Source organism: Chelonia mydas, chromosome 2 (assembly GCF_015237465.2).
Source record: "Chelonia mydas isolate rCheMyd1 chromosome 2, rCheMyd1.pri.v2, whole genome shotgun sequence".
Lineage (NCBI taxonomy): Eukaryota > Metazoa > Chordata > Testudines > Cheloniidae > Chelonia > Chelonia mydas.
This window is the reverse complement of record NC_057850.1, coordinates 63,195,989-63,222,570: the sequence shown is the minus strand read 5'-3', so window position 1 is coordinate 63,222,570 and position 26,582 is coordinate 63,195,989. Positions and strand designations below refer to the sequence as shown.

The window sequence follows — 26,582 nt, the reverse complement described above, 5'->3', positions numbered from 1 at the left end:
AGAATGCTTGCATCTGAATGGACTACAGGGTTGAGCATTTTGTCAAAATGCTCCTTCCATACTTCCAGCCCTTCTTTGGCATTTATTGTCAGTTCACCGGTTGCCTTTCTTACTGCTCATATCATTGACCTGATTGTGTTTCCATACAAATTAACCTTTGTGTATATCATTTTCATGTCTTGTTTTCTTGATGCCTCCTATAGTTGTTGAGCCTTTTTTCCAGAACTTTTGCTTGCCCAGTCTTTGTGATTTCTTCATTACTTTCCCCAACACTTTTACTTCTTCCACTTTCCCAGCAGTCTTGGCTTATTTACACTTTTCTTCTAATATTCTTGTTTTGTTGCTTGTCCAGCTCTTCTTTGTTTGCTTATGCCTTCCAATAACTTTCTTTGCAGTGTTTTCTATCACTCCCTTGATTCTTTTCTATCCATTCCATAGTGAGATTTCTTCATCATAGCAAATTAATGACTGGAAAGACGTTCCAAGTGTCACCCTGCTACCCTTTCATTTATCAAGGTCAAATTTGGCTCCAGTTGCACCCATCTTTTTCTTGGACTTGAACTACTAATTGGAAGGATTAAGTTAATCACAGCTACAGTTGGTGCTTCTATAGACTAACATCCTACCGTGACCATCTATCCCTTTTACTGATAATAATGTGGTCAGTCTGGTTTTTGGTTTGACCATCCGATGAATTCCATGTAACTTTGGGCATGTCATTTGAAACCAAGTACCACCAATAACTAGATTGTGCATCTCACAGCATTAACCTTTCCTCATATGGTTTGTCATCCCAATGCCATGTGGTCCAACACTGTTCATTTGCTAACCTTATCCGTTACCAACCTTTGCATTCATATCTCCCATTATCAGGATCTTATAACAATCAGGAATCTCATCTACAGTGGCATCCAACTGTTGATAAAATCCATGCTTCTCTTCCTGTTTTGATGCTTCTGATGGTGCATAACAACAGATCACAGTGATGCATAGTTTATTGTAGGCAGTAGTGACAATCTGCTCAGATATCAGTTTCCAGCTGTTCACTGAAGTAACTGTTCTCTTGTCCACTGTTATAGCAACCCCATGCCTATGCTTCACTTGTGCACTTAAATGTTCGGACTAAAGGAAAGTATAATTCTTAACTGTCAACTCTCCCGTACCCAGCCAATGTGTCTCCTGTAAGGCAGCAACGGAAACGTGTAACTTCTGTAACTCCTCTGCTTCTAGCTCAGTTAGGCTAGGGGAAAGTAGAGTTCTAACATTCCAGCTGTTATCCAAAAATCCATTAATATTTCCATTTGCTAGGCGTGATGAGCCTTGGTCAAAATCCACATAAGTCAGTCTGGCTTGCTGTACTGTTTCTATAATAAGTAACAGTGGCTTATTAGGCCAACCCACTCTATCCCACTCATGGGAACACCATGTCATATCCCGCTGGGAACAGGTATCAGTGGTTCCACCCTTGTCCTCTTACCTTCCACAGCTAATGAGCTTGGGCTGCTCAGATTTGAAATCAGAGTTTCCTTCTCCTAGATAGACTTGCCTGAAGAAGCTAAGTAATCCCTGTCTGTCCCCATTTGAAATCAGAGTTTTCCTTCTCCTAGATACAGTTCTTTCTGCTAGATACTTCATGCTGGGACAACAGCATAGAGGTAGGTCTCCTGGGTATTGGCTGGGGGGTAGCCTGTCTTTGGGGAAATCCAGAAAGGTCACACAGAATATTACAGAATAAGATGCTGTGAACCAACAGTATTATTATTATTACTACTATAAAATAAACACAGGTCCCTCATAGCAGGCAAAACCACAGGCCATTGACTGGAGAAACCAGTATATTTTCAGTATCACAAGCATCCTGCCCCTTCTCTGAATTTTGTTGGGAACTGAACACACTGAAAATAAAAAATGGCGTATGTGATGAATAATTACTTCTCGTTCAATGTTTCTTGTTTTGAATAATGATCATTATTTTTCCTGGTATATGTCTGGGCTTTGTTCCTTTGGAGGGCCGATTTGTTTTAAGAAGCTGTGAAAGGGCCCCAGCAGAGGAAGAAGTCATAATATGTTCTGAGCAATGCTCTTGCCGAACAAAGGCTCTGTTTTGCCATTGCACAGAAACACCATTCCAGAGGGGGGGAAAAATCTGGAGCATTTTACACAAGCAAGAGATGTAGACAACCCAAGAGGAGAAAGGGAAAATGGCAACGTGTGGGTATGATGATGGGGAATGTGCATCTGTTACATATTTAGGAATTCAAGAGCTCAGTACCATGTGAGAAATCAGAGTGACAATTAAATTGGGTAGCTCTCTGGCATTAATGCATGTTACTAATGTAAATACCTTGGGGGCCAAATCATCAGCTGGTGTAAATCAGCAGAGCTACAGCAAATTACAACAGCTGTGGAATGAGTCCCATGATTTCTAATGACAGGTTTCAGAGTAACAGCCGTGTTAGTCTGTATTCGTAAAAAGAAAAGGAGTACTTGTGGCACCTTAGAGACTAACCAGTTTATTTGAGCATGAGCTTTCGTGAGCTACAGCTCACTTCATCGGATGCATAGCATATCGTGGAAACTGCAGAAGACATTATATACACACAGAGACCATGAAACAAAACTTCCTCCCACCTCACTCCCCAGCTGGCAACAGCTTATCTAAAGTGATCCTCAAGTAGAGCCATTTCCAGCACAAATCCAGGTTTTCTCACCCTTCCCCCCCCCCCACACACACACATACAAACTCACTCTCCTGCTGGCAACAAGAGGGAAGGGTGAGAAAACCTGGATTTGTGCTGGAAATGGCTCTACTTGAGGATCACTTTAGATAAGCTGTTGCCAGCGGGGGAGTGAGGTGGGAGGAAGTTTTGTTTCATGGTCTCTGTGTGTATATAATGTCTTCTGCAGTTTCCACGATATGCTATGCATCCGATGAAGTGAGCTGTAGCTCACGAAAGCTCATGCTCAAATAAACTGGTTAGTCTCTAAGGTGCCACAAGTACTCCTTTTCTTTTTATGATTTCTAATGGAATTCTGACCGTTACTGCTTTGTTTATATGTGCTGTACCAATACTGTAGTTCAGAGAAAACTCTGTTTAGCCCATTGATCAGAGTGTTCAGTAGGGTAAGAAGCTTGTATCTATAGGAACAAACTGTAAAATGTATTTGAAAATAAATGGTCTTAATTGCATTGGGTATTTCTAAATCGCTTGCTGGCAACCACCATCTTCATGAAGTGGGGACTGTGTCTCCCTCTGGATGTGTTTAACACATTATGGGCGCTTCCATAACCTAAATAAGGTAATAAAAATAATACTCATATTAAGAAGTGGCATCATTTGTGATGATTGTTGTACAGAAATCATGTAAAACAGACTGTAAGTCGTAAAGCCTCCACCCATACTTTAAGAATCTGAAAGAACAGTAGCGCTAAAAAACTAAATAAATATAATGAGACAGATTCTTTCCCCCATTTCTTGCCCCTGTTCACCGGTGAGGGGCAGAATCTGGCTGTCTCAACTCAACCAAGAATGTGCCCAGACTCTAACAATGGAGACATGGTGAAGGAGGCAAGGGGCAGGAAAGGAGCGGGGCAGCGTGAAGTTCTATTCCGCAAATTCTCAGCTGGCGTATGATCCCTTAGAACCATATCCAATTAACATAAATCAGAGTAGCTCCTAGGCTGCTTTAATTTACTCCAGGGGTAGGGTCAGAGCTGCTGCAGATTGAGAATTAGGGAGCTTTAATTGGCTCCCTGACTGCACCCCTCCTCTGCTTAGCAGACCTTACAGCAGCAAAAATTCTGGTCCCATGTGTTTCTTTGGATTTTGAGCCACTGCTAAAACAGACTGGAAACTGATATACCACTTCTTAGACAACACTCCCATGCTAGGGGGTGTCAGTTTTAAATAAGTTAAATGCCACCAATTATAATTAAAAACTTATTAAATGCAAGAAAACTAATGCCACATTAAGTTTGAAATTTTAATTAAAAAACAAAGGCCTTGTTCTTGTGCAGCCTGCATCAGTTTTGAACCAGTGTAACTCAATTGACATCAGTGGAGTTACCTCAAATTGCACCCAATGTCACTGTCTATGGGTATGTCTACACTGCAGTTAAACACCCATGGCTGGCCCGTGCCAGCCAACTCAGGCTCATGAGGCTTGGGCTAAGGGGCTGTTTAACTGTGGTGTAGACGTTCAGGCTCAGGCTGCAGCCTGAGTTCTGGGATTCTCACACCATTCAGGGTCCTAGAGCCTGGGCTCCAGCCCAAGCATCCACACACAATTAAACAGTCCCTTAGCCTGAGCCCCACGCGCTGGAGTCAGCAAGCATAGGCCAGGTATGGGTTTTAATTGCAGTGTAGACATTCCCTAAAACTCCATTATTTTTCAAACAACCTTTTTCAAACCTAATAAAGTACCCGCCTCACTGAGAGGTACGTAGTGTCTACATTTTAAAACCAATCTCCTTTTCAGGTATTCAATCTCAAAAGAGAAATCTGAACTTTTTTTTTCTGTAAAGGCTGAAAAACTGGGCTTGATTCTGATCTTACTTCACACATTGACTTCAGTGGAGGTATCTCCTGATTTACACCGGTGAAACGCCTAAGAAGATTCTGTGGCATTTTTTGTTATGCTTATAGCAGTCCAGGACTTTTTTTTATAAGCATAGCTAAGAACAAGTATGAAAAACTTAAACACAAATTGTAAAGTTTTTCCAGAAAAATTACAAGATACTGAAAGTAAGAGCTTACAATAAAATTATCATCTTAACTATTAAAACATCAAGCTCGCAATGCTAGAATTATCAAACACATTTCACAGTATATTCATTGTGAGACTTTGTGTTTTGAACTTCTAGACCATTGGGCTAAGCAAATTAGATACTCTTTTCTTTTAAGAAGATAAGCACTATTACTTAAAAGACCATTAAAAGGAAAGAGAGAAGGTGACAAGGGACTGGGAGGTGAGAAGAGACTGTGTGTGTGTGTGTGTGTGTGTGTGTGTGTGTGTGTGTGTGTGTGTGAGAGAGAGAGAGAGAGAGAGAGAGAGAGAGAGAGAGAGAGAGAGAGAGAGAGAGATATGCTCACCAGGAAGAACATTGCTGGAGGAATATCAGTGGGTTGGGAGTCTGTATTGAGCATTAAACTTTGCTAGTGATGTTATTCTGCACCTGGCAATTAAAGAGATGCTGACTATGTCTTCACTGCCAGAAAAGGTGGATTCTTTTAGAGGCATAGTTTACACACCTGAGCTACCCAGTCATAAAATCCTAGTGGAGACAAGGCACCTGTAATTTTTACTGTGAGGAAGCTAGGTGAGATCAGCACTATATTCTCCCCACCTGCGGTTGACCTCACCTAGTTTACCCCTGTAAAACTACAGTGCCTTGTCTCCAGTAGGATTTTACAGCAAGAGGTAACACACCTTAGTTGTCACATGGTGAAAACACACCTTTTATGGCAGTGAAGACAAAGCCTCTAGATCATTGGCTCAGACAAGTGTTACCACTGGAAAAAACAAGGAAGAACTTTTTAAAAAATGAAAACCCTCAATGGAAAATTTTTCTGAGAGTGGTCTCCATGTATCAAATGACCCCAGCTGCCATGGTGTTCACAATTTTATCATGGTTCTCTGCACAAGTCTAGGGAAAAGTTATAAACACAGGGAATAAATGGATAAAGGGAAACTTATGAAATGATACTATTCACGATAAACCAACCTTTAAAAAAATACTAGATTCATCATGAAAAGTGGAAATTTGCTTATTTAAAAGGCTAAAAATGTTGCTTTTTTGTTTTAGCCTGGCTCATCAGAAGAGAACACTTTGTCATATCATGGGTGAAAAAACAGACCAGTAAACTATGAGCTGCCATTATTTTTACAGCTGTCACTCCAGGCTGGCCCTGGAAGAGACTTGTATCACAGGAAAAGCATAATAGTAATAGAGCTTGGTTATGAAGTGCTGGCCTTTCTATGTTATTATTTCTAAGATAATTGAGAAAGAATAATCTAGTACTAAACCAGTATAACATTGCCATTGCTATATGCTCAATATAATGCTAAGTTCATCAGACTGTCTTTCTGGGATACTTATATATTATGTATTCAGGATGTCAGTGATAGCATTAGGCTAACTGACCACTCAAAGACTATTTGGTTGTTATCCTCCGAATACTTTAAATATAGAAGCAGTGCAGTGATTATTGTATACGAGCTCAGAAGTGCATTCATTTAAGCCTTCAGTACATATATAATCCATGTTTTTTATATATATTTGTTTTTTAGTGAGTGATGGAATAAGCTACACTTGCTTTTGGATGGATTACACTACATACAAACTGAAAATTATACCTCCTTGCAAGGAGATGAAAAAGGCCCTCGAACAATCCTTTTCAAACAGCTGGGGAGCAAAAAGCTTTTGAATGGATCACGCTTACAGCAGACCATTAGTTGAATGGGATCAGCATTTCTCCTGCTAAATAATCTGAAGTTAAGGATCTGGAAAAGAGATTTTTGCAGAGATGACCCATTTACAAACTGGACTTAGTCCAGAGACTATAGAGAAAGCCCGTCTAGAACTGAATGAAAACCCAGATGTTTTGCATCAGGATATCCAACAAGTCAGGGACATGATCATCACCAGGCCTGACATTGGGTTTTTACGTACAGATGATGCCTTCATCTTGAGATTTCTCCGAGCCAGAAAGTTTCACCAAACAGATGCCTTCAGACTGCTGGCCCAGTACTTCCAGTACCGCCAGTTAAATCTGGATATGTTCAAAAACTTCAAGGCTGATGATCCTGGGATCAAACGGGCTCTGATTGATGGATTCCCTGGAGTGCTGGAAAAACGTGATCACTATGGCAGGAAGATTCTTCTGCTTTTTGCAGCTAACTGGGATCAGAGTAGGTAAATGTAGATAGTGTACTTATATATTTATACACACACAAAACCTGTTCACTGTTGATTAATGACCATATTTTAGGCAGTGAGATCATTTTGATAAACATGTATTCTAAACATGAGTCCATTTCACTAAAGGCTTCATCTAATGTGATTGTCTATCATTTCTCATACCTATGCCACTGAGGATTTACCATACATCACTTCAAACAGGTAGCTCATATTTTTCCAGAATGTTTGCAGGTTTAAGCCAGACAATTGCCTCTTGCAATAAGTACTTTAATACCTATTACACAATAACTTTAGTAATGTCAGACATGAGCCGAACAGGTTGAGAGCAAAAACCTGACAATTTGTCACCACATGACAATTCTCATATGAACTGTGATACATAGGTGTGATGGGGCACTCTATTCAGCACTCAACCCCACCCCCTCCTGGCTATTCTGGGGATTAGCTCTTCCAGGCCGATGCCCCTTCCTGCAGTTGCACTCCATGACTCTGTCTCTCTCTCACTCTGGGGCCCCTATCTCAGTCCAGGAGCTGTAGCTTCCTCTTCATGACTCAGCCCTCTGGCCAGGTCACTAAGTGGTTTTCCCTTCCAACGTGGAGTACTTCAAAGTCTTTCTGTTCAGGTGGCATTAGGCAGTCCTCACGCCTGCCACCCCTGACCCTGTCACTCCTGCAGTGACTCAGGCAGTCTTCTAGTTCACTACCCCTAGTAGTACCACTCTGTAGTGGTTGGTATGGGAAATCAGGCCAACCCTCTAATCTTGCCTGGCCTAATTCAACCCTCTCAAGACCAGTGTGTAGAGTACTCCCCATTACAACAGGGCATTTACCTTACCTGTTCTGGCTCCACACCTCTAGGGGATACAGTCTTGGTTTTAATCATTCCAGAAAGTACAGCCTCTGAATGAAATATTCACAAGAGCGGCATCTTAATTTCTACACACTTTGGTGCCTGTGGGTAAGTCAGATATTTGGGAGATACAATCAGGCAAAGGGTATTTTCATATTTCTGCTATAATGTGTTACAACCAAAGATCTCTTCCAACCCCTAAAATAAAATGATATTAAAATTTAATGTGACTATTTATTCAGCTCTCTCTACGCCTTTGAGGTGGTATAGACATATATGAAAGGGGCAGATCTGGAATGTTCTTCTCACAGTATCTTTCTCTTCTCAAGTCACTCCCCTGCAGTTCTTCTGCCTGCAAGATGAGGTTGAGAAACTTAATAAAATACAGGATTTTAATGCAGGGTAGCTCAAGCTGCAAAAGGCCAAATTCAAATTTTGAACTTCCCAAAGTTTGCACTGTTCTGTTCCAGGGATTTGGGATGGCTCATTATAAAGATAAGGTCCAAAAGCAGTGTAATCTATATCAGGATTAAGATTTTTACCCGAAAACTCAGTGCTGGTCAGATGGGGGGTTTGTTACTCCTGGGGGAATTCTGTGCGACTGGCCATGCAGAATTCATGTCACGCACAGATTTCCTTGCTTCCCTGCAGAAAAATGACTTTCTGATGGGGTAGCAAAGGCAAGTCACAAGAACGGTCCTGTGCCTCTCCCCAGCAGCATGGGTGCCCGGAGCAGTTGGTAGAGAGTGAAATCACTTCAGGGAGCCACTCTGGGGAAAGCCTGGCCCTTTCGCTGTGTCAGTGTTGGGTGCAGCCAAGTACATGTCCCCGAGGGGGTGTGTGCAGGGTGATTTCCTACCTCCATTCAGCCAGTGGCCTATGCTTCCCACTGTCAGGCTGGAGCCTCCACATTTATTTACTGACCATAACATTTGCAGAATTTTAAAATATTGTGTGCAGAATTTTTGTTTTTTGGGTGCAGAATTCTCTCAAGAGTAAAAGTATGTCTTTCAAACTCAGGAATTAGTAGACAAGTCTAGAGCTGTGCCTGTATTTTGCATTTTTTGACTTTTTTTGAACATCTTTTTTACCCATATGTTATCATGTATGAAAAACTCGATGTCTGTGTCATTAACCTTTGCACGTGCAAATTCAGGATAAATACATTCAGCTATCTTATTCTGCATGTGCAAAAGTAGTTTGTTCACTTTGGGTGACATCTTGGCCCAAGTGAAGTCAATGTCAAAATTCCCATTGACTTAAATGTGTACATGGAATGTGTACATTTTTGCCCAATATTTGTAAAGTTGAGTTTTTGCCAGAAAACAGACGCCCTTCTCCCCACCCTCTGAAACAGCTATTGGTCAAATATGTGCTGCCATGCTCAGTCTCTTTCAAGTAGGTTTATTTTCTTAATTAATACATATATAGGGATTAACATACCTGTGTTTATGGGTGGGCACTGTAAAAAGGAGGGTGAGCAGTAATTAAATGTATCAGAACAAGAGTTTCCAAAGCACTAAAGCATAGAAAATAGAAAATGCAAGTTGAGGACTGGAAACTGTCTACAACTAAATTCTATCTGTGCTCACAAGGTCGATATTTTTAATAAATGCAGAGAGCATAGTGACAATAAGAGTTTTCTATCATCCCAAGATGAATTTTAGCTACGGAAAAATCATATTGGGCCCATTTGTAGCAGGGGTCTTAATGCAACACAGCCAGATACCTACCTACAGGAATAGACCATTTAACTATCTATTTTCTGATCATGCTGAGTAAAGTTGCCTCAGTAGAGGTTGATTTTCAAAGGAACAGGTAGAGCAAAGTATAAGTATCTTTCTCAGTGTTTTCTCCTTCTCAAAAGACAATACCATTATTCCATTGAAGCTGAGATCTGACTGGAGTATGTATGTATATGTGTTTACACATAGCTCTGACTATCATTCATACAGCCATATAAATCACATATCCAAAGGAGCCATTGTATGTAACATCAATAACAAATTGTTTAAAAAACCCAAGCATTTACATAACAGCCCACAATAGATCTTTATAGCCATAATGATATACTAGGTCCAAATTCAGGATCTGTTTGTCTACTCATTTACACTGGTGTCAATCAGAAATAGCTCCACTGATGTCAAAGTCATTACAGTGGCATACTTTTAAAAAGTGTCAAATATGGATTTAGTGTACATGAGAAATCATAACTGCTCTTTAGAGCAAATCAATATCTTTCCCACTTCACCCATGCCCACCTCCCAAAATAATAACTTGCAAGTTACCAAGTATCATAGAATCATAGAATATCAGGGTTGGAAGGGGCCTCAGGAGGTCATCTAGTCCAACCCCCTGCTCAAAGCAGGACCAATCCCCAACTAAATCATCCCAGCCGGGGCTTTGTCAAGCCTGATCTTAAAAACTTCAAAGGAAGAAGATTCCACCACCACCTCCCTAGGTAACACATTCCAGTGCTTCACCACCCTCCTAGTGAAGAAGTTTTTCCTAATATCCAACCTAAACCTCCCACACTGCAACTTGAGACCATTACCCCTGGTTCTGTCATCTGCTACCATTGAGAACAGTCTAGATTCATCCTCTTTGGAACCCCCTTTCAGGTAGTTGAAAGCAGCTATCAAATCCCCCCTCATTCTTCTTTTCCACAGTCTAAAAAATCCAAGTTCCCTCAGCCTCTCCTCATAAGTCATATGTTCCAGTATCCTAATCATTTTTGTTGCCCTCCGCTGGATGCTTTACAATTTTTTCACATCCTTCTTGTAGTGTGGGGCCCAAAACTGGACACAGTACTCCAGATGAGGCCTCACCAATGTTGAATAGAGAGGAATGATCATGTACCTCGACCTGCAGGCAATGCCCCTACTTAACATCCCAAAATTCCATTGGCCTTCTTGGCAACAAGGGCACACTGTTGACTCATATCCAGCTTCTTGTCCACTGTAACCCCTAGGTCCTTTTCTGCAGAACGGCTGCCTAGCCATTCGGTCCCTAGTCTGTAGCGGTGCATGGGATTCTTCCATCCTAAGTGCAGGACTCTGCACTTGTCCTTGTTGAACCTCATCAGATTTCTTTTGGCCCAATCCTCTAATTTGTCTAGGTCCCTCTGTATCCTATTCCTACCCTCCAGTGTATCTACCTCTCCTCCCAGTTTAGTGTCATCTGAAAAGTTGCTGAGGATGCAATCCATGCCATCCTCCAGATCATTATTGAAGATATTGAACAAAACCGGCCCCAGGACCGACCCCTGGGGCACTCTGCTTGATACCGGCTGCCAACTAGACATGGAGCCATTGATCACTACCCATTGAGCCTGACAATCTAGCCAGCTTTGTATCCACCTTATAGTCCATTCATCTAGCCCATACTTCTTTAACTTGCTGGCAAGAATACTGTGGGAGACCGTGTCAAAAGCTTTGCTAAAGTCAAGGAATAATACGTCCACTGCTTTCCCCTCATCCACAGAGCCAGTTATCTCGTCATAGAAGGCAATTAGGTTAGTCAGGCATGACTTGCCCTTGGTGAATCCATGCTGACTTGATCACTTTCCTCTCCTCTAAGTGCTTCAGAATTGATTCCTTGAGGACATGCTCCATGATTTTTTCAGGGACTGAGGTGAGGCTGACTGGCCTGTAGTTCCCCGGATACTCCTTCTTCCCTTTTTAAAAGATGGGCACTACATTAGCCTTTTTCCAGTCGTCCGGGACCTCCCCCGATTGCCATGAGTTTTCAAAGATAATGGGCAATGGCTCTGCAATCACAGCCGCCAACTCCTTTAGCACTCTCAGATGCAGCACATCCAGCCCCATGGACTTGTGCTCATCCAGCTTTTCTAAATAGTCCCGAACCACTTCTTTCTTCACAGAGGGCTGGTCACCTCCTCCCCATGCTGTGCTGCCCAGTGCAGTAGTCTGGGAGCTGACCGTGTTCATGAAGACAGAGGCAAAAAAAGCATTGAGTACATTAGCTTTTTCCGCATCCTCCGTCACTAGGTTGCCTCCCTCATTCAGTAAGGGGCCCACACTTTCCTTGGCTTTCTTCTTGTTGCTAACATATCTGAAGAAACCCTTCTTGTGACTCTTAACATTTCTTGCTAGCTGCAACTCCAGGTGTGATTGGCCTTCCTGATTTCACTCCTGCATGCCTGAGCAATATTTTTATACTCCTCCCTGGTCATTTGTCCAATCTTCCACTTCTTGTAAGCTTCTTTTTTGTATTTAAGATCGCAAGGATTTCACTGTTAAGCCAAGCTGGTCGCCTGCCATATCTACTATTCTCTCTATACATCAGGATGGTTTGTCCCTGTAATCTTAATAAGGATTCTTTAAAATACAGCCAGCTCTCCAGGACCCCTTTCCCCCTCATGTTATTTTCCCAGGGGATCCTGCCCATCAGTTCCCTGAGGGAGTCAAAGTCTGCTTTTCTGAAGTCCAGGGTCTGTATTTTGCTGCTCTCCTTTCTTCCTTGTGTCAGAATCCTGAACTTGACCATCTCATGGTCACTGCCTCCCAGGTTCCCATCCACTTTTGCTTCCCCTACTAATTCTTCCCGGTTTGTGAGCAGCAGGTCAAGAAGAGCTCTGCCCCTAGTTGGTTCCTCCAGCACTTGCACCAGGAAATTGTCCCCTAAACTTTCCAAAAACTTCCTGGATTGTCTGTGCACTGCTGTATTGCTCTCCCAGAAGATATGAGGGTAATTGAAGTCTCCCATGAGAGCCAGGGCCTGCGATCTAGTAACTTCCGTTAGTTGCCAGAAGAAAGCCTTGTCCACCTCATCCCCCTGGTCCGGTGGTCTATAGCAGACTCCCGCCATGACATCACCCTTGTTGCTCACACTTCTAAACTTAATCCAGAAACTCTCAGGTTTTTCTGCAGTTTCATACTGGAGCTCTGAGCAGTCATACTGCTCTCTTACATACAATGCAACTCCCCCACCTTTTCTGCCCTGCCTGTCCTTCCTGAACAGTTTATATCCATCCATGACAGTACTCCAGTCATGTGAGTTATCCCACCAAGTCCCTGTTATTCCAATCACATCATAATTCCTTGACTGTGCCAGGACTTCCAGTTCTCCCTGCTTGTTTCCCAGGCTTCTTGCATTTGTGTATAGGCACTTGAGATAACTCGCTGATCATCTCTCTTTCTCAGTATGAGGCAGGGGCCCTCCCCTCTTGCGCTGTCCTGCTCATGCTTCCTCCCGGTATCCCACTTCCCCACTTACCTCAGGGCTTTGGTCTCCTTCCCCTGGTGAACCTAATTTAAAGCCCTCCTCATTATGTTACTAAGTACATAGCCTATAAAATAAATTGGAACCTCATGCCCTTGCTTCTTCTTTTACCCAATACTGTTTCATTTATTGAGTTCCAAATTCTTTCAGTGAAGAGATACAAATGGTGCCTGCTCCTTCTATGTCCATGTCCAGGTCCCTTCCCCCACCACAAGGTCCAATTCCTGTAACTCCATTGAGCTTCTGCTGATTTAAGTTTACAGTGATGTGAGAGGAGAATCAGGCCCTTTGTTGCACAACTTAGGTGCCTTGTCTGAGTTCAGAACAACACTGATAGCTTTGAACTATCATCTTAGTGCAATGCAGATGTTTGTTACACTTACCTAATGGAGCTGATTACTATGCAGGTTGTTCCATGAAAATTAGTTACATCCCCAATACCACTTCTGATGTGCATCCCAATATCTTACCAAAGAGCATAATTCAGCAAATACTGTATCGGAGTAGTGCAAATGCATTACACAGTTCAATACCTGAGTTCAAAAAAGAAGCAGGCAGAAGACGAAATTAAACCCTTGTTCTTGGGTGACTGTCAGGGAAATACTACATGTAAAAGAATAAAATCCACTAACCTAGAAGATGTTGCTGTCTTCACTTAATTCCTCTTCTCCATCTACTTTCAACTAGAAATGTGTGAGTAACTGATTTTTCAGTGTGCTGGTCAAACCAAGAACTTGGAAAAATTTCATTTCAAGTCCAACAAAATAGTTCATTGAATCCAAAACAAAATGTTTTATATCATTTTCAAGGTCTTTAAAACTTTCTTTAAAAACAAAATTGAACTGAAATTTAAAACAAAGTTCATTTCCACTGAAAAGTCAAAATGTTTCATTTAAAAAGTGTCGAAATGAAATGTTTCAACTTTTTCAGGATTTTTTTTCCCAGCTGCAACAATTCAATAAATTCCCCACAAATCTGTGAAATGTTTCAGTCAACCTGAATCTGCATTTTTGACAAAAAAAAATTTTGGCTGAAAATTTTCATCCAGCTTTAATTCTACCTTTAATTCTTTCCTTTTCTTTTCCCCTCCAACCTGTCTTGTTTTCTCCATTTTGTTTATTTTATCTTCTTTCTTGCCTTTCTCTCTTTAATCTTAATGATGTGTTATGGTATCTTCCCATTTTCTTCCTCTGGCTCTTCCTTTCTTCTGCCCCTTGCTCTCCAACTCTATTATCCCCTCTTCTGAAGTTTCTTTCCGACTGTTCCCTCCAGGTACCTGTTTTTCAACTTGGACTTTCCTTCTTCCTCCATTCCTACCCCTTTTTCCTCCACCTCTAATCTTGACCTATCCTCCTAGGAAACAGCTTCTTAAGATTTGTGAATATGAAAGATTTGTGAATATGGTTTCCTAGGCCAAATCTTAATTCTCTGTTGTGTAAGTGCAAACAGGAGCAAAACAGTTTAAGCTCATAAAGAAATCTAAAATCTTTCTCCAAAATCTTTCTCAAAATTCATTTCAAAACTGTAATAAAAAGGAGTAAGCTCTGATCCAACAGAAAAACTATAGAAAATTGCTCATTCTAATCCAAGCTATTTCTAGCCACCCACTGCAATTTAAATTCAGTTTCACTTTGTTAAAGCCCTTCATTTCTTTGGATGGAACAGTGCCTGCAATTCTGGGCAGGAAATACTGGGTGGCAATTTGAGGATGCCCTAGATAGGATGAATGAGGGAAATAACAAGAAATGAATGCCCGCATCTTCCTATTATTCTCTACTGATACACACACACACACACACACTTATTTTCCTTCAGTGAACGCTTTATACAGTTCATTTAAAACATAATTCATTGGTGCATCAAAATTCAAACTATGTGGTGATTTACTCTAAAAACAGTCAAAAAAGATGTAAACCCAGTATGTCCTTTATTAGATAGACACACAGTACATGATGTGCCTGTCATTGTAGGTTTATTTCTAGCAGATGCTTTAGGCTGAAGAGGGGGCCTTGCCCCCTAGTTTTTAGATAAAAGCATTTGGGTTGGATTATTTTAGTTCAGACAAAAGCATTTGAAAAGGATAAACCAATAAAGTACTTTGAGTAAAGAACATGAGGATTATGTTAGCAGACTGTGTATCTAAAAGTGCTGTAGGATACCTTGTATTTAAAGATGCTTTATGAAACCAAATTCTCTTCCAATATCTAGTTCCCAATTCTTTAATATTTTCTATGTGCTTTATGTATCTCTCATACTTAAAAATTCAACCACTGAGGATAGCTTGGATGTTAAGTTATTTGCTATAGTCATCATTTCCCACACTTAGGCCATATCCTCTATGGTGCCTAAATACCTTTGAAGATCTGAACTTTAGTGTTCACAGCCTGCTGCACACCTCCAAAGATGATGACTACAAGATCCCTGTTGGTCTTGGTATCTAGTAAGTGCATGACGCTGGTTTGGGCCTTATAACAGGGAAGCACCCACCTCTCACATGTGCCCCTTCTGGTTAGGTGTGCTTGCTGTCTTTCAGTTCTCGTGACCCCTGTCAATGGTTTCTCATGTGTTTTTTCAGTGACTCAGCCTTCCGGCTGAGTCACACACACACTACCTGTATGTGAATCAGAACAGACCCCTTCCGGGACATACAGTCCACCAGGGGTCTATCTCAGTACCCCTTGGTTGGTGTCTCACTAGCCCTCCATGGGCTCAGTCTTTAAGTAGTCCTGGCCCTGGTATGGAGCTATACCCGCAGGGCTCCCTCCCTGGAGACACTACCTTCCTGAAGCCCTCCCCAGGGTCACTTAGTCCCAGCAGCCAGCCAGTAGCTCCTTTGTTCCCACCCCCCGCAACCCCCAGTCCCTGCCGGCGCCAAGCTATCTGTAGTCCGGATGCTTTTTCAGCCATCCAGGAACACAGTCCTCTCTTTTGTAGCTCCAGGCAGCAATTGACTCTGTTCTGTTCTGCAGCTTCTTTTATATGGCCTGATTGTGCCCTGATTGCCTGCTCCCTGCAGCCTCTCTAATTGGCTGTTTCTCCACAACGACTCTAGGCTGCTTGGAGGACTTCTCTTCTGCTATTTCCTGGGACAGGGTGTAGGAGGATGCTAAGGCCTCCAGCAGGGGGCTTCTGGGCCTAGTCCACCCTATCACACACCTCTCCCCTCAGACAGGATTGGTGTAGGGTTCTACTGCTGTCTTCTGCCCTGCTTTAGCAAGGGTTTTCTCCTTCCCAGACTTCTGTCTGGAGAGTGTTTTTCACTGTCCTTTTGCCCCCTTTAGTCAGGGTCTACTCTCCTAGGTCTCTCTTACCTAGAGAGCATTTAAGAGTCCTTTCAGTTCACCTTTGCCTCTGGGACTTCAGGGTCTCTACACGCCACAGTTCATCCATCCCTGAATGCCAAGCCTCCACTTCTGTCTTGAGGTAATATACCAGGTGGAGCAGGCATTATTTCTCCTCCTTAGCAAACTGGAAATCCATGGCCAGCTGTTCTCTCTGTCACCTGAGACCCTCCACTTCACTCTCCATTGGCTCCAGCTATTCAGTTAGCTCATCAACACTTAGGAGGGAACTGATAGAACTGGCCTGATCTACCTTTTTCCCTTGGGGTGACCTACGCTAACCTGTTCACTGTGAGGTACAGCCCGGGTTCCCACTATAACTGGCTGACCTTGAAAATCTGTCTGGGTCCCAACTGTATCCCACTGCTCCTGGGATTCTGTCTGGGTCCCCATGATATCCTTCTGTACTCAGGGCCCCTAAGTTCAGGGTAAGGTATCGATGAAGGCTGGGGCTGTGGGGAAGTAGCCCTGGGAACTGAAGGCAGTTTTGCTAAAGGGACAGGGTGGCATGTGGCTGCAATTCTTAGGGTCTCTGGGTGGGTGGGCCCATGTCCTCTCCCTTCCCCCCGGGCCACTGATGAAGGGCCTAAAATTGGACAGCAACATACCCAGAGAATGCGAATGTATGGTCCAGGTCCAGCTGGAGAGCTGGGGCCAGAACAAAGTAAGGGGCAAAACCATTGCCTCCAGGGAGAAAGCCCTGGGGGTACGGCCTGATACCAGGGCCAGGACTGGTTTAAAGACTTCAGACATGCCTGAGCAGAAGGGGCGCTCACAAGTGGTGGGTGACACACCGTTACAGACCTGTATGCAGCTATCTAATAATGGAGATGTTCAAATTGTTGTGAGAGGACGATGGGATGCAGTGTGTGTCTGTGCATCCTACTATGTGCTTAGTCATTTTGCAGTACAGAATTTATATTCAGACAAGGTTTCAAGAAATAGTCCTCCAAGGTAATCAACACTGATTTGCTGGCATTTCCCAAAAGGGGGAAATTCCAGGAATTAAAGCATTCGTGCACAAGTATGTTGAGAGGAATGACATGCAGGAGAGGTGAGGGAGAAGGGAAATTGTGTGTGCACTTTTTATCTTCAGAGGTATTTGTATTTCCATGGTGGGGGAAGTGATCTCACTATCTGTGGACTTTAAAATCCAGATCCTGTCCATTGTCTGAAATCTGGCTACATCTTCATGTAGGGGAATCCCAGGGATGGTGTGACCAGCCCTGTGCCACTTGCTCCAAACCTCCCAGACACAGCATAGGGGGCATGCTGGAGTGTGACTGGGGACAGGAAGCATGGCCAAAGCACCACTGTGCTGTGGCTATCCCTGACTGTTTCTGGTCTCTTTGCGGCCATTACATCCAGGATTAGTTTGCTGGTATAAACCCACTTTCCCCCTTAATTCCCACCAGCTACACTGGAGCACTGTTTTGGTGCAGCTGAGGATCTAGCCCCAAGATTTTTAAATATACTTCTTGGAATACTCTCAGGGCTGTTAATCTGGAAATATTGACTGTATCACAATGCCACTGGGGTAGGTATATAAATTGTTTACTGCGCCTTCCCATTCAATGATACAAGAATCAAGTAAGGCTGTAAATACTGAAGCTTTTATTTACCATGCTTTGGTAAAGTGCAGAATGTGTAAGCAGGGAGATGATATATAGACAACAGCCAAGAGTAATATAAAATATAAACTGAGCTAAATATGGAATATAAATATAGTTATACCAACACTCTTATAGTGACAGCAATACACAAATAGGTGGTTGCCTATTGTGTTATACTTATAAAGCAGCAGTAGAATAATGCTGGCAATGCTGTGGTCACTGACGAACAAGCCAGTTTCAAACATTTATTATTAACTTTATTTAATTATATCACAGTAGCATTTAGATGATCCAATCGAGATCACAGTCCCATTGTGCTAGGCACTGTGAAACCCACAGTAAGAGACTATCCCTGCCTAAGAGACCTTACACTCTAAATAGAGAAGCTAGATGGAGGGTGGGAGAAAGGAAATACTATCAACTCCGTTTTACAGATGGGGAGCTGTGGCACAAAGAGATGAAGTGACTTGTTCCAGGTCACAGAGTGAATCTGTGGCAGAATCAGAAAATGAACTCAAGTCTCTTGAATTTCAGTCCAGCATTTTAACCACATGAAATATTTCTTCTCCAGCTGTGGAGTTTCTGAGCAACATTCCCTCTCTTCCCATCTCTAAAACAAATATACATGAGTCTTCTCATTTGTGTGCAATGTTGCCTTTCGGTCTCAGAATCGTTTCTGTACATTTTTTGAATCACCCTGTTCCAACTGAAAGTATTCTAAGTTTTAATTCCCCCTATCCCTTGCTGTCATGTATGGATTTGGGGTGTGGGGTTACACTAAAGGGAGCAGAGTAGGAGGAATGTTCTTCATAGCTAGAGGGACTGAATGAGCTGTGTTGCCCACAGACAGCAACACTGGATGAAGCCTTTGATATAGAGCAGTTAGCCAGTGACCAAATGAGTTCCTGGAGGTCAAAGCCCCCACCCAATAGCCAATGAGGAAACATGCTAGTCACCTCCTTGCAGTCATCTGACTTAGGGAATGTCCCATGGAGGACTGTCCATAAACTCTGTAACACATTTGTTGGTGATTTTCAAGACCCCACTGTGATGGGTTGGACCCCCTTTCTAGGGTGCCACCTGATGTACTGGGGTTTCACTGAGCCTGCCTGCTCCAGTAGTCTTGGCTCCCTCTCCCTGTTTTGCTGAATCAGGCCCTCCAGCCTCTGGCAGCACACACAGAGGTAGAGATGCACCAGCTGTAGAATCACACAGGAATCTGCAAACAGCTCTCTATGGGAAGACTCAGCTAGGAAATTGCCCAGCACTCAAGTGCAGCTCCCCTCTGGAAAGTACACCCAAAATAATATTGTCTTGCACCCTAGAGAAAGCTGTACAACAGAAGCTCATAAATTCACCCCCTCCCTCAATGTGGAGGAAGATATGCACAACTTCTTGCCCCCCACCCAGTTATAAATTGCACAAACTGGGTTTTATAATAAACAAAAACAAGTTTATTAACTACAAAAGGCAGATTTTAAATGATTATAAGGAAGATCAGATGAACAAAACAGATTACTAAGCAAATAAAACAAAACATGCATACTAAGCTTAAGATCTTAAATAGTTTCAAGAAGTAATTTCTCACCATAAATGTTGCTTTGGGGCAGGATACAGAAATTCTTGAAGGATAGCTACCCTGCTTGCATCTTAAATCTTTAGACACCATATTCACAGACCAGATCCCTTTTCCAACCCGGGCTCAACTCTCCCCATCCCTCACCCACCTTGTGTCTTTGTTTCTTAGATCTTTCTAGCTGTCATCCTGGGTGGGGATTCAGTGAAGAGTGAACCTAGATCAACTTACTCCCCAGCCTTAACTGGAATTTACCTAAGGTGGCAACATTTTGTTTCCCAGTCTTGATCTCTCACTGCTTTTAGTGGAAAATCCCTAGACGTCCAAGATGGTGTTTAGTACCAGGTGACATGACCACCTAATCTTGTAGTGTCAAAGCAACGTCCAAGCTTCTCAAGAAGGAGCAAGATTAGTATCTTCAAAGTCTTATTGTTTCTTCCTAATGGCCCATCAAGGCTGATGGCCTGCTGTCTGGTGGGTGTTTCCCAAATACACACACAGTTGTAATTGTTATATAGTCAATATTACTAATTTTAGATACAGAATGATACGTGTATACAAATTGGAAAATCACATTCAGTAAATCGTAACCTTTCCAATGATATCTCACATGACCCATCTTGCATAAAACATATCTTAGTTATGCCATATTCATAGCATAACAATATTTCTATGAAGAATAAGGAGTGTAACATCACACTCCCATCCCCCTCGCCTCACTTGTAACATTTTGTAACCCTGAAACAATTGTAAATCTGTGTAAAACTGAAATGCCAAGTTAAGGACCCACCTACCCCCTAATATGTTATGGAATTTATGGATAGCCGACAGGACATCATCCTAGCATCTCTCTGTCTTTCTCCTTCTTTGGATCTCTGAATATGATCCAGCTGCTCAGATCCTTATGAAGCTGGTGGGCAGTATGAATTCCTTACTCCAGCGACCTCCTTTCATGAAATAATAACATTTCCTGAAGAGACAATCTGAAATGGTTCCTTTTGCCATCTCATAAACCTGGCCTAGGATTTTGCTCATCATAAACTACTAATATAAATATGTCTGTTATAATAAATGGCTATTTTATTATCATGAAATACCTAGAGAGATTAAATTAGTTCCTAGGCTAATGGCCAAGAAAAATTTATGGTGGGCAAGTGGTGCTATGGGATACCTCACAAATTCTTCATTTCTGGAGACCATGGATCAAAGCCTACGTACTGTAGATCACAAGTTAACATTAGTTTGTTGAGGTCAACCTACTCCTAGTGAATGTTGGGCACATCACAAATTTACTGCATAGTTTAGCACGAATGGAACACACGTATTCCAGCCAGTGTGTTCTTAGTCAGTAACACTGGCCTTTCCTTTGGCTAAACTCTCTCTCTCTCTCTCTCTCTCTGTACACACACACACACACACACACAGAGGGAGAGAGAGAGAGAGAGAGAGAGAACTGATTAACTACAGTTTTACATCCACAGTGAGGGATTTATCTATGCAATGATTATAAAACATTAAGTTTAAAAAAATCATCAGTCATTTAGTATCCTTGTTAGTTATGTTTAATATAAAATATTATTGAAGTTTCTACTTGTGGTTGGTGGAAATTTGAAATGGGCTGAAGCAGTCTTGTGGTATTGATTTTGTCAAAATCACATTAATTCTAGTTTTGGTTTTGCAAGCCCTAAATGACTCATAATTTTGATTTTGAATTTATGGCTCATAGGAAACAGTGAAAGTTCCCAAATATGGGAAAGATAGAAATTGCCATATTGAATCACACCCATAGTCCACCTGGTGCTATAGCCTGTCTGTAACATTGGCCAATACCAAATGCTTCAGAGAAATGGGCAAGAAACCTGCCATAGGCAAATATGAGCTAATCAGCACCTCCCCACCCATGGAGGTCTCATCTTAATGCCTAATAATTAGAGATAAATTGGCTAAAGTTAGAAATACAGTTAGGGCTAAATGCTCAATCCTGTCCCTATTGCAGTCAGTGAAAGTCTTACAACTGACTTCAGTCTGGATGGGTTTATGGCCAAACCTTAAAAGCTAAGTGCAATGGGCCTGGCTGCAAGCTGTGGCATTTATGTATGCAAATGGACATTTCTTGTGCAGGCACAATGAAGGAGCAAGCACAGTGTCGTTTTTGTACTTATTACACTAAATGTCTTCTTTTAAAAAGTGCCATATTATGTCCCTATGGGGTCAGTGAGTTCCAGTTGCATAAATGACTCTGAGTGGGCTCACACCCCATTCTGGAGAAGGTTGCAGAAATGATGTAGGTGTATCCTTCAGATGAGATGTTCAATTTTGGTGCTTTCAGCCTTCCCACATCCAGCCCAGAGCAGCTTGGTTTAAGACTTGAATCCAGCATGGATCATAGGCTGAGAAGCAGCCCTAAATTGCTTCTTGGTGGTCTCTATTCAGTGGAGATTGAATTCACCCCTGTACAGAAGGATCACAGGAGGTCTGTTCCTCATATGTGTCATGCCTAATCTTAAGAGCTACAGCGGCTTGAATGGAATTTAAATCATGCACAGGCACTTGCTCAGGCACTTTTGCATGGGGGGAATTTCAATCAGGGTGAGAAAAGGTATAGTAATGGAAAACAGAAGGGATGAGACCTATGGAAATAGTTACACTTTAAAATCAATAAAATATACATGGCTTGTTGTATTTTAAAGTAAATCATTTAGATTTTGGTGCCTGAATAAGCCCCTTTCCCACTAACATTGGATTGTGTTATCCCAGGGCTGATACAGTAGCTCTTACATCAGTAGCCCCATTGACATCTGTGGGATAAAGGATCCGGTCCACAAGTAACAAAGTGCTAGATTGTGCCATCCTTATTAATGGTGAGTGGTACCATGCTCCTAGTGTAAGACCATTAAAATCTATGGGACCACTTAAGATACTGTCCAACGTGAGACAAGGTGACAGAATCCAAAGCATATCTATTAATTAGCCCAGTGGCTCTCAACCAGGAGTACATAGACCCATGGGGGTACACAGAGGTCTTCCAGGGGGTACATCAACTCATTTAGGTATTTGCCTAGTTTTACAACAGGCTGCATCAAAAGCACTAGCGAAGCCAGTACAAACTAAAATTTCATACAGACAATGACTTGTTTGTACTGCTCCATATACTATACACTGAAATGTAAGTAAAATATTTACGTTCCAATTGACTTATTTTACAGTTACATGAGAAAGTAAGCAATTTTTCAGTAATAGTGTGACTATGACAATTTTGTATTTTTATGTCTGATTTTGTAAGCAAGTAGTTTTTAAGTGAGGTGAAACTTGGGGGTACACAAGACAAATCAGATTCCTGAAAGGGGTAAAGTAGTCTGGAAACGTTGAGAGCCACTCCATTAGCCTTTCTGCTTTGGAGGTCTGGGCTAAAATACATCTTACTGAAGTCACAAGAGATTGAATGAATGTGAGAATTCTCAACCTAAACCATGTTTGTGTTTGTATATGATTTATCATTATATAGCACGGCTGGCTGTCTCTGCTCAGGAGAGGCACTAGAATGGAGAAGAAGGAACTATACAGCTCAAAAACAAAGTGCATTGGCAGAGCTATGGGGAGGAAGTTTGGAGTTTGTACAATGGCTGTTCACTCTCAGGACTGGCTAAAGTGAGCCAATATGTCTAGCTCACTATCTCAAAAGCATAAACATTAATCCAACAATAATTTTCCATAGCACAGTAATGAAAACTGGAGATTTTCCCTCCTGCCTCCATTCAGCAAGATAATTAACCACATGCCTAATTTTAAGCCTATGAATAGTCCCGTGGACATTAACTACAGAGACAAAGTATAGCAATGGAACTGCTCATATGCTTGAAGTTAGGTATGTGCTTAAGTACCTTGCTGAAGTGGAACCTAAGTCACTGACATGTATGTCTTAAATGGAAATGAAACCAGCACACTTCCTTAAATATAGAACCCTATTTCGTTTATACAGTACTAAAATTACAAAACGTTAGCTACTGCTGAATGCAAGTTAATGAAATGGCAGAGAATTCTGTGAGACCTCTGATTTATTCAGTTTAAATATAAACATAAATTCAAAAGCAGGGAGGCTGGGAAAGTTTTCATTCTTTGCATTACTACAGAAGGAAACTAACAAACAATATATTGGGACTTTTATCCTGCAAAAGCTTGGCTTGCTGTATTTTGTCAAAGTTTGGTATTGCAGTAAAGGCCCTTTAATAGGTTATTTTTGACAAGTCACAGTACTAGCTAGAATAAAGAAAAGTATACACCACAGTTGCTTTAAAAGATACTCCTCAGATTTTCAAGCAGCCCAAACATGTTATAAGAATGTGTTTAAATCAATAGGAGTAAAACCTCCAAGTCCTGATTTTCCATTTTTGATGTAATGTTGCTGTGAGAGCAATAGAGAAAAAGGGCCAGCCAATTGATATTACCAGACCCTGAAATTTCATCAAGGACTCCCATCCTATCAAATTACAGTCTTCGTAAATTAAATCTTCCAAAGGGTTGACTCCATTTTTTATAATTCAGGTTTCTCCTTCCATGTCCTGTACATCCGCGTCTTTCCCCACAGGTACTTTTACAAAACAACAGCCTCAATAAATCAAGGTATGAACATGGTGACATCAAGTCCAAGATAAAGACAATCATTTACTGGCATCAAACCAGTCAGATCAAAAGCAGGACTAAATTCTGGCTTTTTTGACCATTAAAGCTTTTGGTATGAGCTCTTTATCACATCTATTTGCTATATGCATTAGCACATAAGAAGCTATTTATAATTAAACAAGTGGGCACAACGATGACTTCAGTTACCTAACCTCGCTAATATTTCTCTGTAAATGCACTATGTGGGAGTGTCTTATTGCTACTGTGAAAAAAACCATTTAGTGTTCTTTACATTGGTTTCACGAAAATAAACAATACAGCCACAAATAAAAGTTCATAAACCACCCCAAATCCTCAACAGGAAGTTTCTTAGATGAGATAAAAGTATGTATAACATAACACAAGCACCTGGCCCATGACTGGGATCAAACATCTGTAAATATGAGTGCACTATATTATAAGGGAACTGGTAGTGACCCCTATATTTAGGCTGCCTTACGTTTTAGGTTGTCTAATACTTTTGTAATTAGTATTATTTGAGATATTCAAACAGCTGCGTTGCTTGCTGCAGGCCTTTGAAATTCAGCAGAGGGAATGCCCTTGAAGTGCATTTCCCAAGAAATATCATTCCAGTTTAGCTGAGTTATAAACTGTTAAAAAACATTATTTCCCTTCTCTCTTTTGCAATCCTCAGGAAACTTTTGGAGGTCTGTCAAAATAATAACTGAACATATTAACATTCTAAGGGTAGGCCCACACCACCACCACAGCAGCTGCAGCGCTAGCATATTTGTACTGGCAATGTCTGGGAGCTGCCAGAGCCACTGTAGGAAGAACCACAGTGAACTGAAGTCAGCACTTATTTGCGAATATTTGTGAATTTAAAGGGGTTTTTGTTTGTTTGCTTGCTTAGTTTTACTACTTGACCAATTCTACCGTTAGGTATATATCTACTGTAAGAATAATCAATCTGTGCACAAATAGGTTTATTAGGCAGTTGTTAGAGATCTTTGTCAGCATTAACAAAACGATGGGTACAAGTCAACCAGAGGGCATCATTTAACGTGGCTTGTTTGGTCGCGGCGCAGCGCTGGGAGAGAGCTCTCCCTGTACTCTGAAAAATCCACCTCCACGAGGGGCATAGCTCCCAGCATTGGGAGCACGGCTCCCAGCGCTAATGCACTGTCTACACTGGCGCTTTACAGCACTGAAACTTGCTGCGCTCAGGGGGGTGTTTTTTCACAACCCTGAGCAAGAAAGTTGCAGCTCTGTAAAGTGCCGGTGTAGACAAGCCCTTTGCAATGATATGGTGAGAACTAAAAGCTTTAAAACTCCTTAAAAGACTTGAGGCAAAGAGTGGGAGTCAAAAATGGCCAATTATCAGTAGAGGTTAATAGTAAATTGCCCCAGTAGTAAGATCTTTGTTGTTCATGAAGGTGAGGTGAATAGTGAAATGGCAAAATGGGCACTTAACAAAATGTTGTGGGTTAGTGAAGATTAGGAAGGAGTGAAAAGAATTCTAGATTTAGCTAATCATACAATGAGCTAGTAGAGGATGTTCATTGTAAGTAAACGCCAAGTTTTATCATATGGACATATCTGGTACTCAGGTCCTTTGTCCTTTATATTTGTACACACTGTTGGATTCGGAATTACTTTTACCCTCTCTGGAAAACATCTAGTCATTCCTGAAAGGACAATTAAAAAGCATTCTCAAAGCACAATGGTGGTCAGAAAACATAAGGTTAAGTTATATTAACTAGAGAATAAATGGAAAATGCCATTATGTATGTTGACATTCTACCCTCACCTTGAATACTGAATTCATTTTTCATCATGTCGTCGAAAAAACATGGGCATAGCATAAATATAAATGTTCAAAGAAGGGCAACGGATATAATTTGTGGAAGGTAGGAGTGAAGGAGGTGTCCACATCCGAAGAGATTAAAAAGCCCAGAACTATGTAAATTGGAATGGAAAAAGACAGGAGATTTAAAAGAGGTTATCTAGAACAATGTATGGTACAGAGAAGGCTGATTGCTCCTGCTCATGCCTTTACATAATAATAGAACAAAGGCTGAACCATGTTGTAATTAGACACTAAATTTAAAATGTACAGAAGGAAATTAATTTTTTCATTACAGAAAAAAACAACTTGTGGAACTCACTGATGCAAGAAATTGAAGCAAATAGCTTAATATGATGCAAGAACAGATTATAACACACAGTGTTTGAATAAGAAAAGATTATGCAATTACACAGGCTAGGAAAAAACTACAAAAGCTATCAATTCTCATGCTTCCAAGCATAAACTGTTCACCAAGTGGCATTAGAGAAAATGTCCTTATTATCATTAGTAGTAGTAGTAGTACGATAGTGCCCAGCGGCTATGGTGTACTTACAACATTGCAAGGTG

General features: G+C 41.5%; 1 protein-coding gene across 1 annotated transcript in view; it reads left to right on the top strand.

Moving 5' to 3' along the window:
• The window catches only part of CLVS1 (clavesin 1), a 135,320-nt gene that overhangs the window by 7,257 nt on the left and 101,481 nt on the right, over positions 1-26,582 (top strand). Inside the window, exon 2 of the mRNA XM_007059459.3 lies at positions 6,292-6,916. Within this exon, the coding sequence (XP_007059521.2) occupies positions 6,528-6,916 (389 nt within the window). The 5' untranslated portion in view covers positions 6,292-6,527. The remainder of the gene's footprint in view (positions 1-6,291; positions 6,917-26,582) is intronic.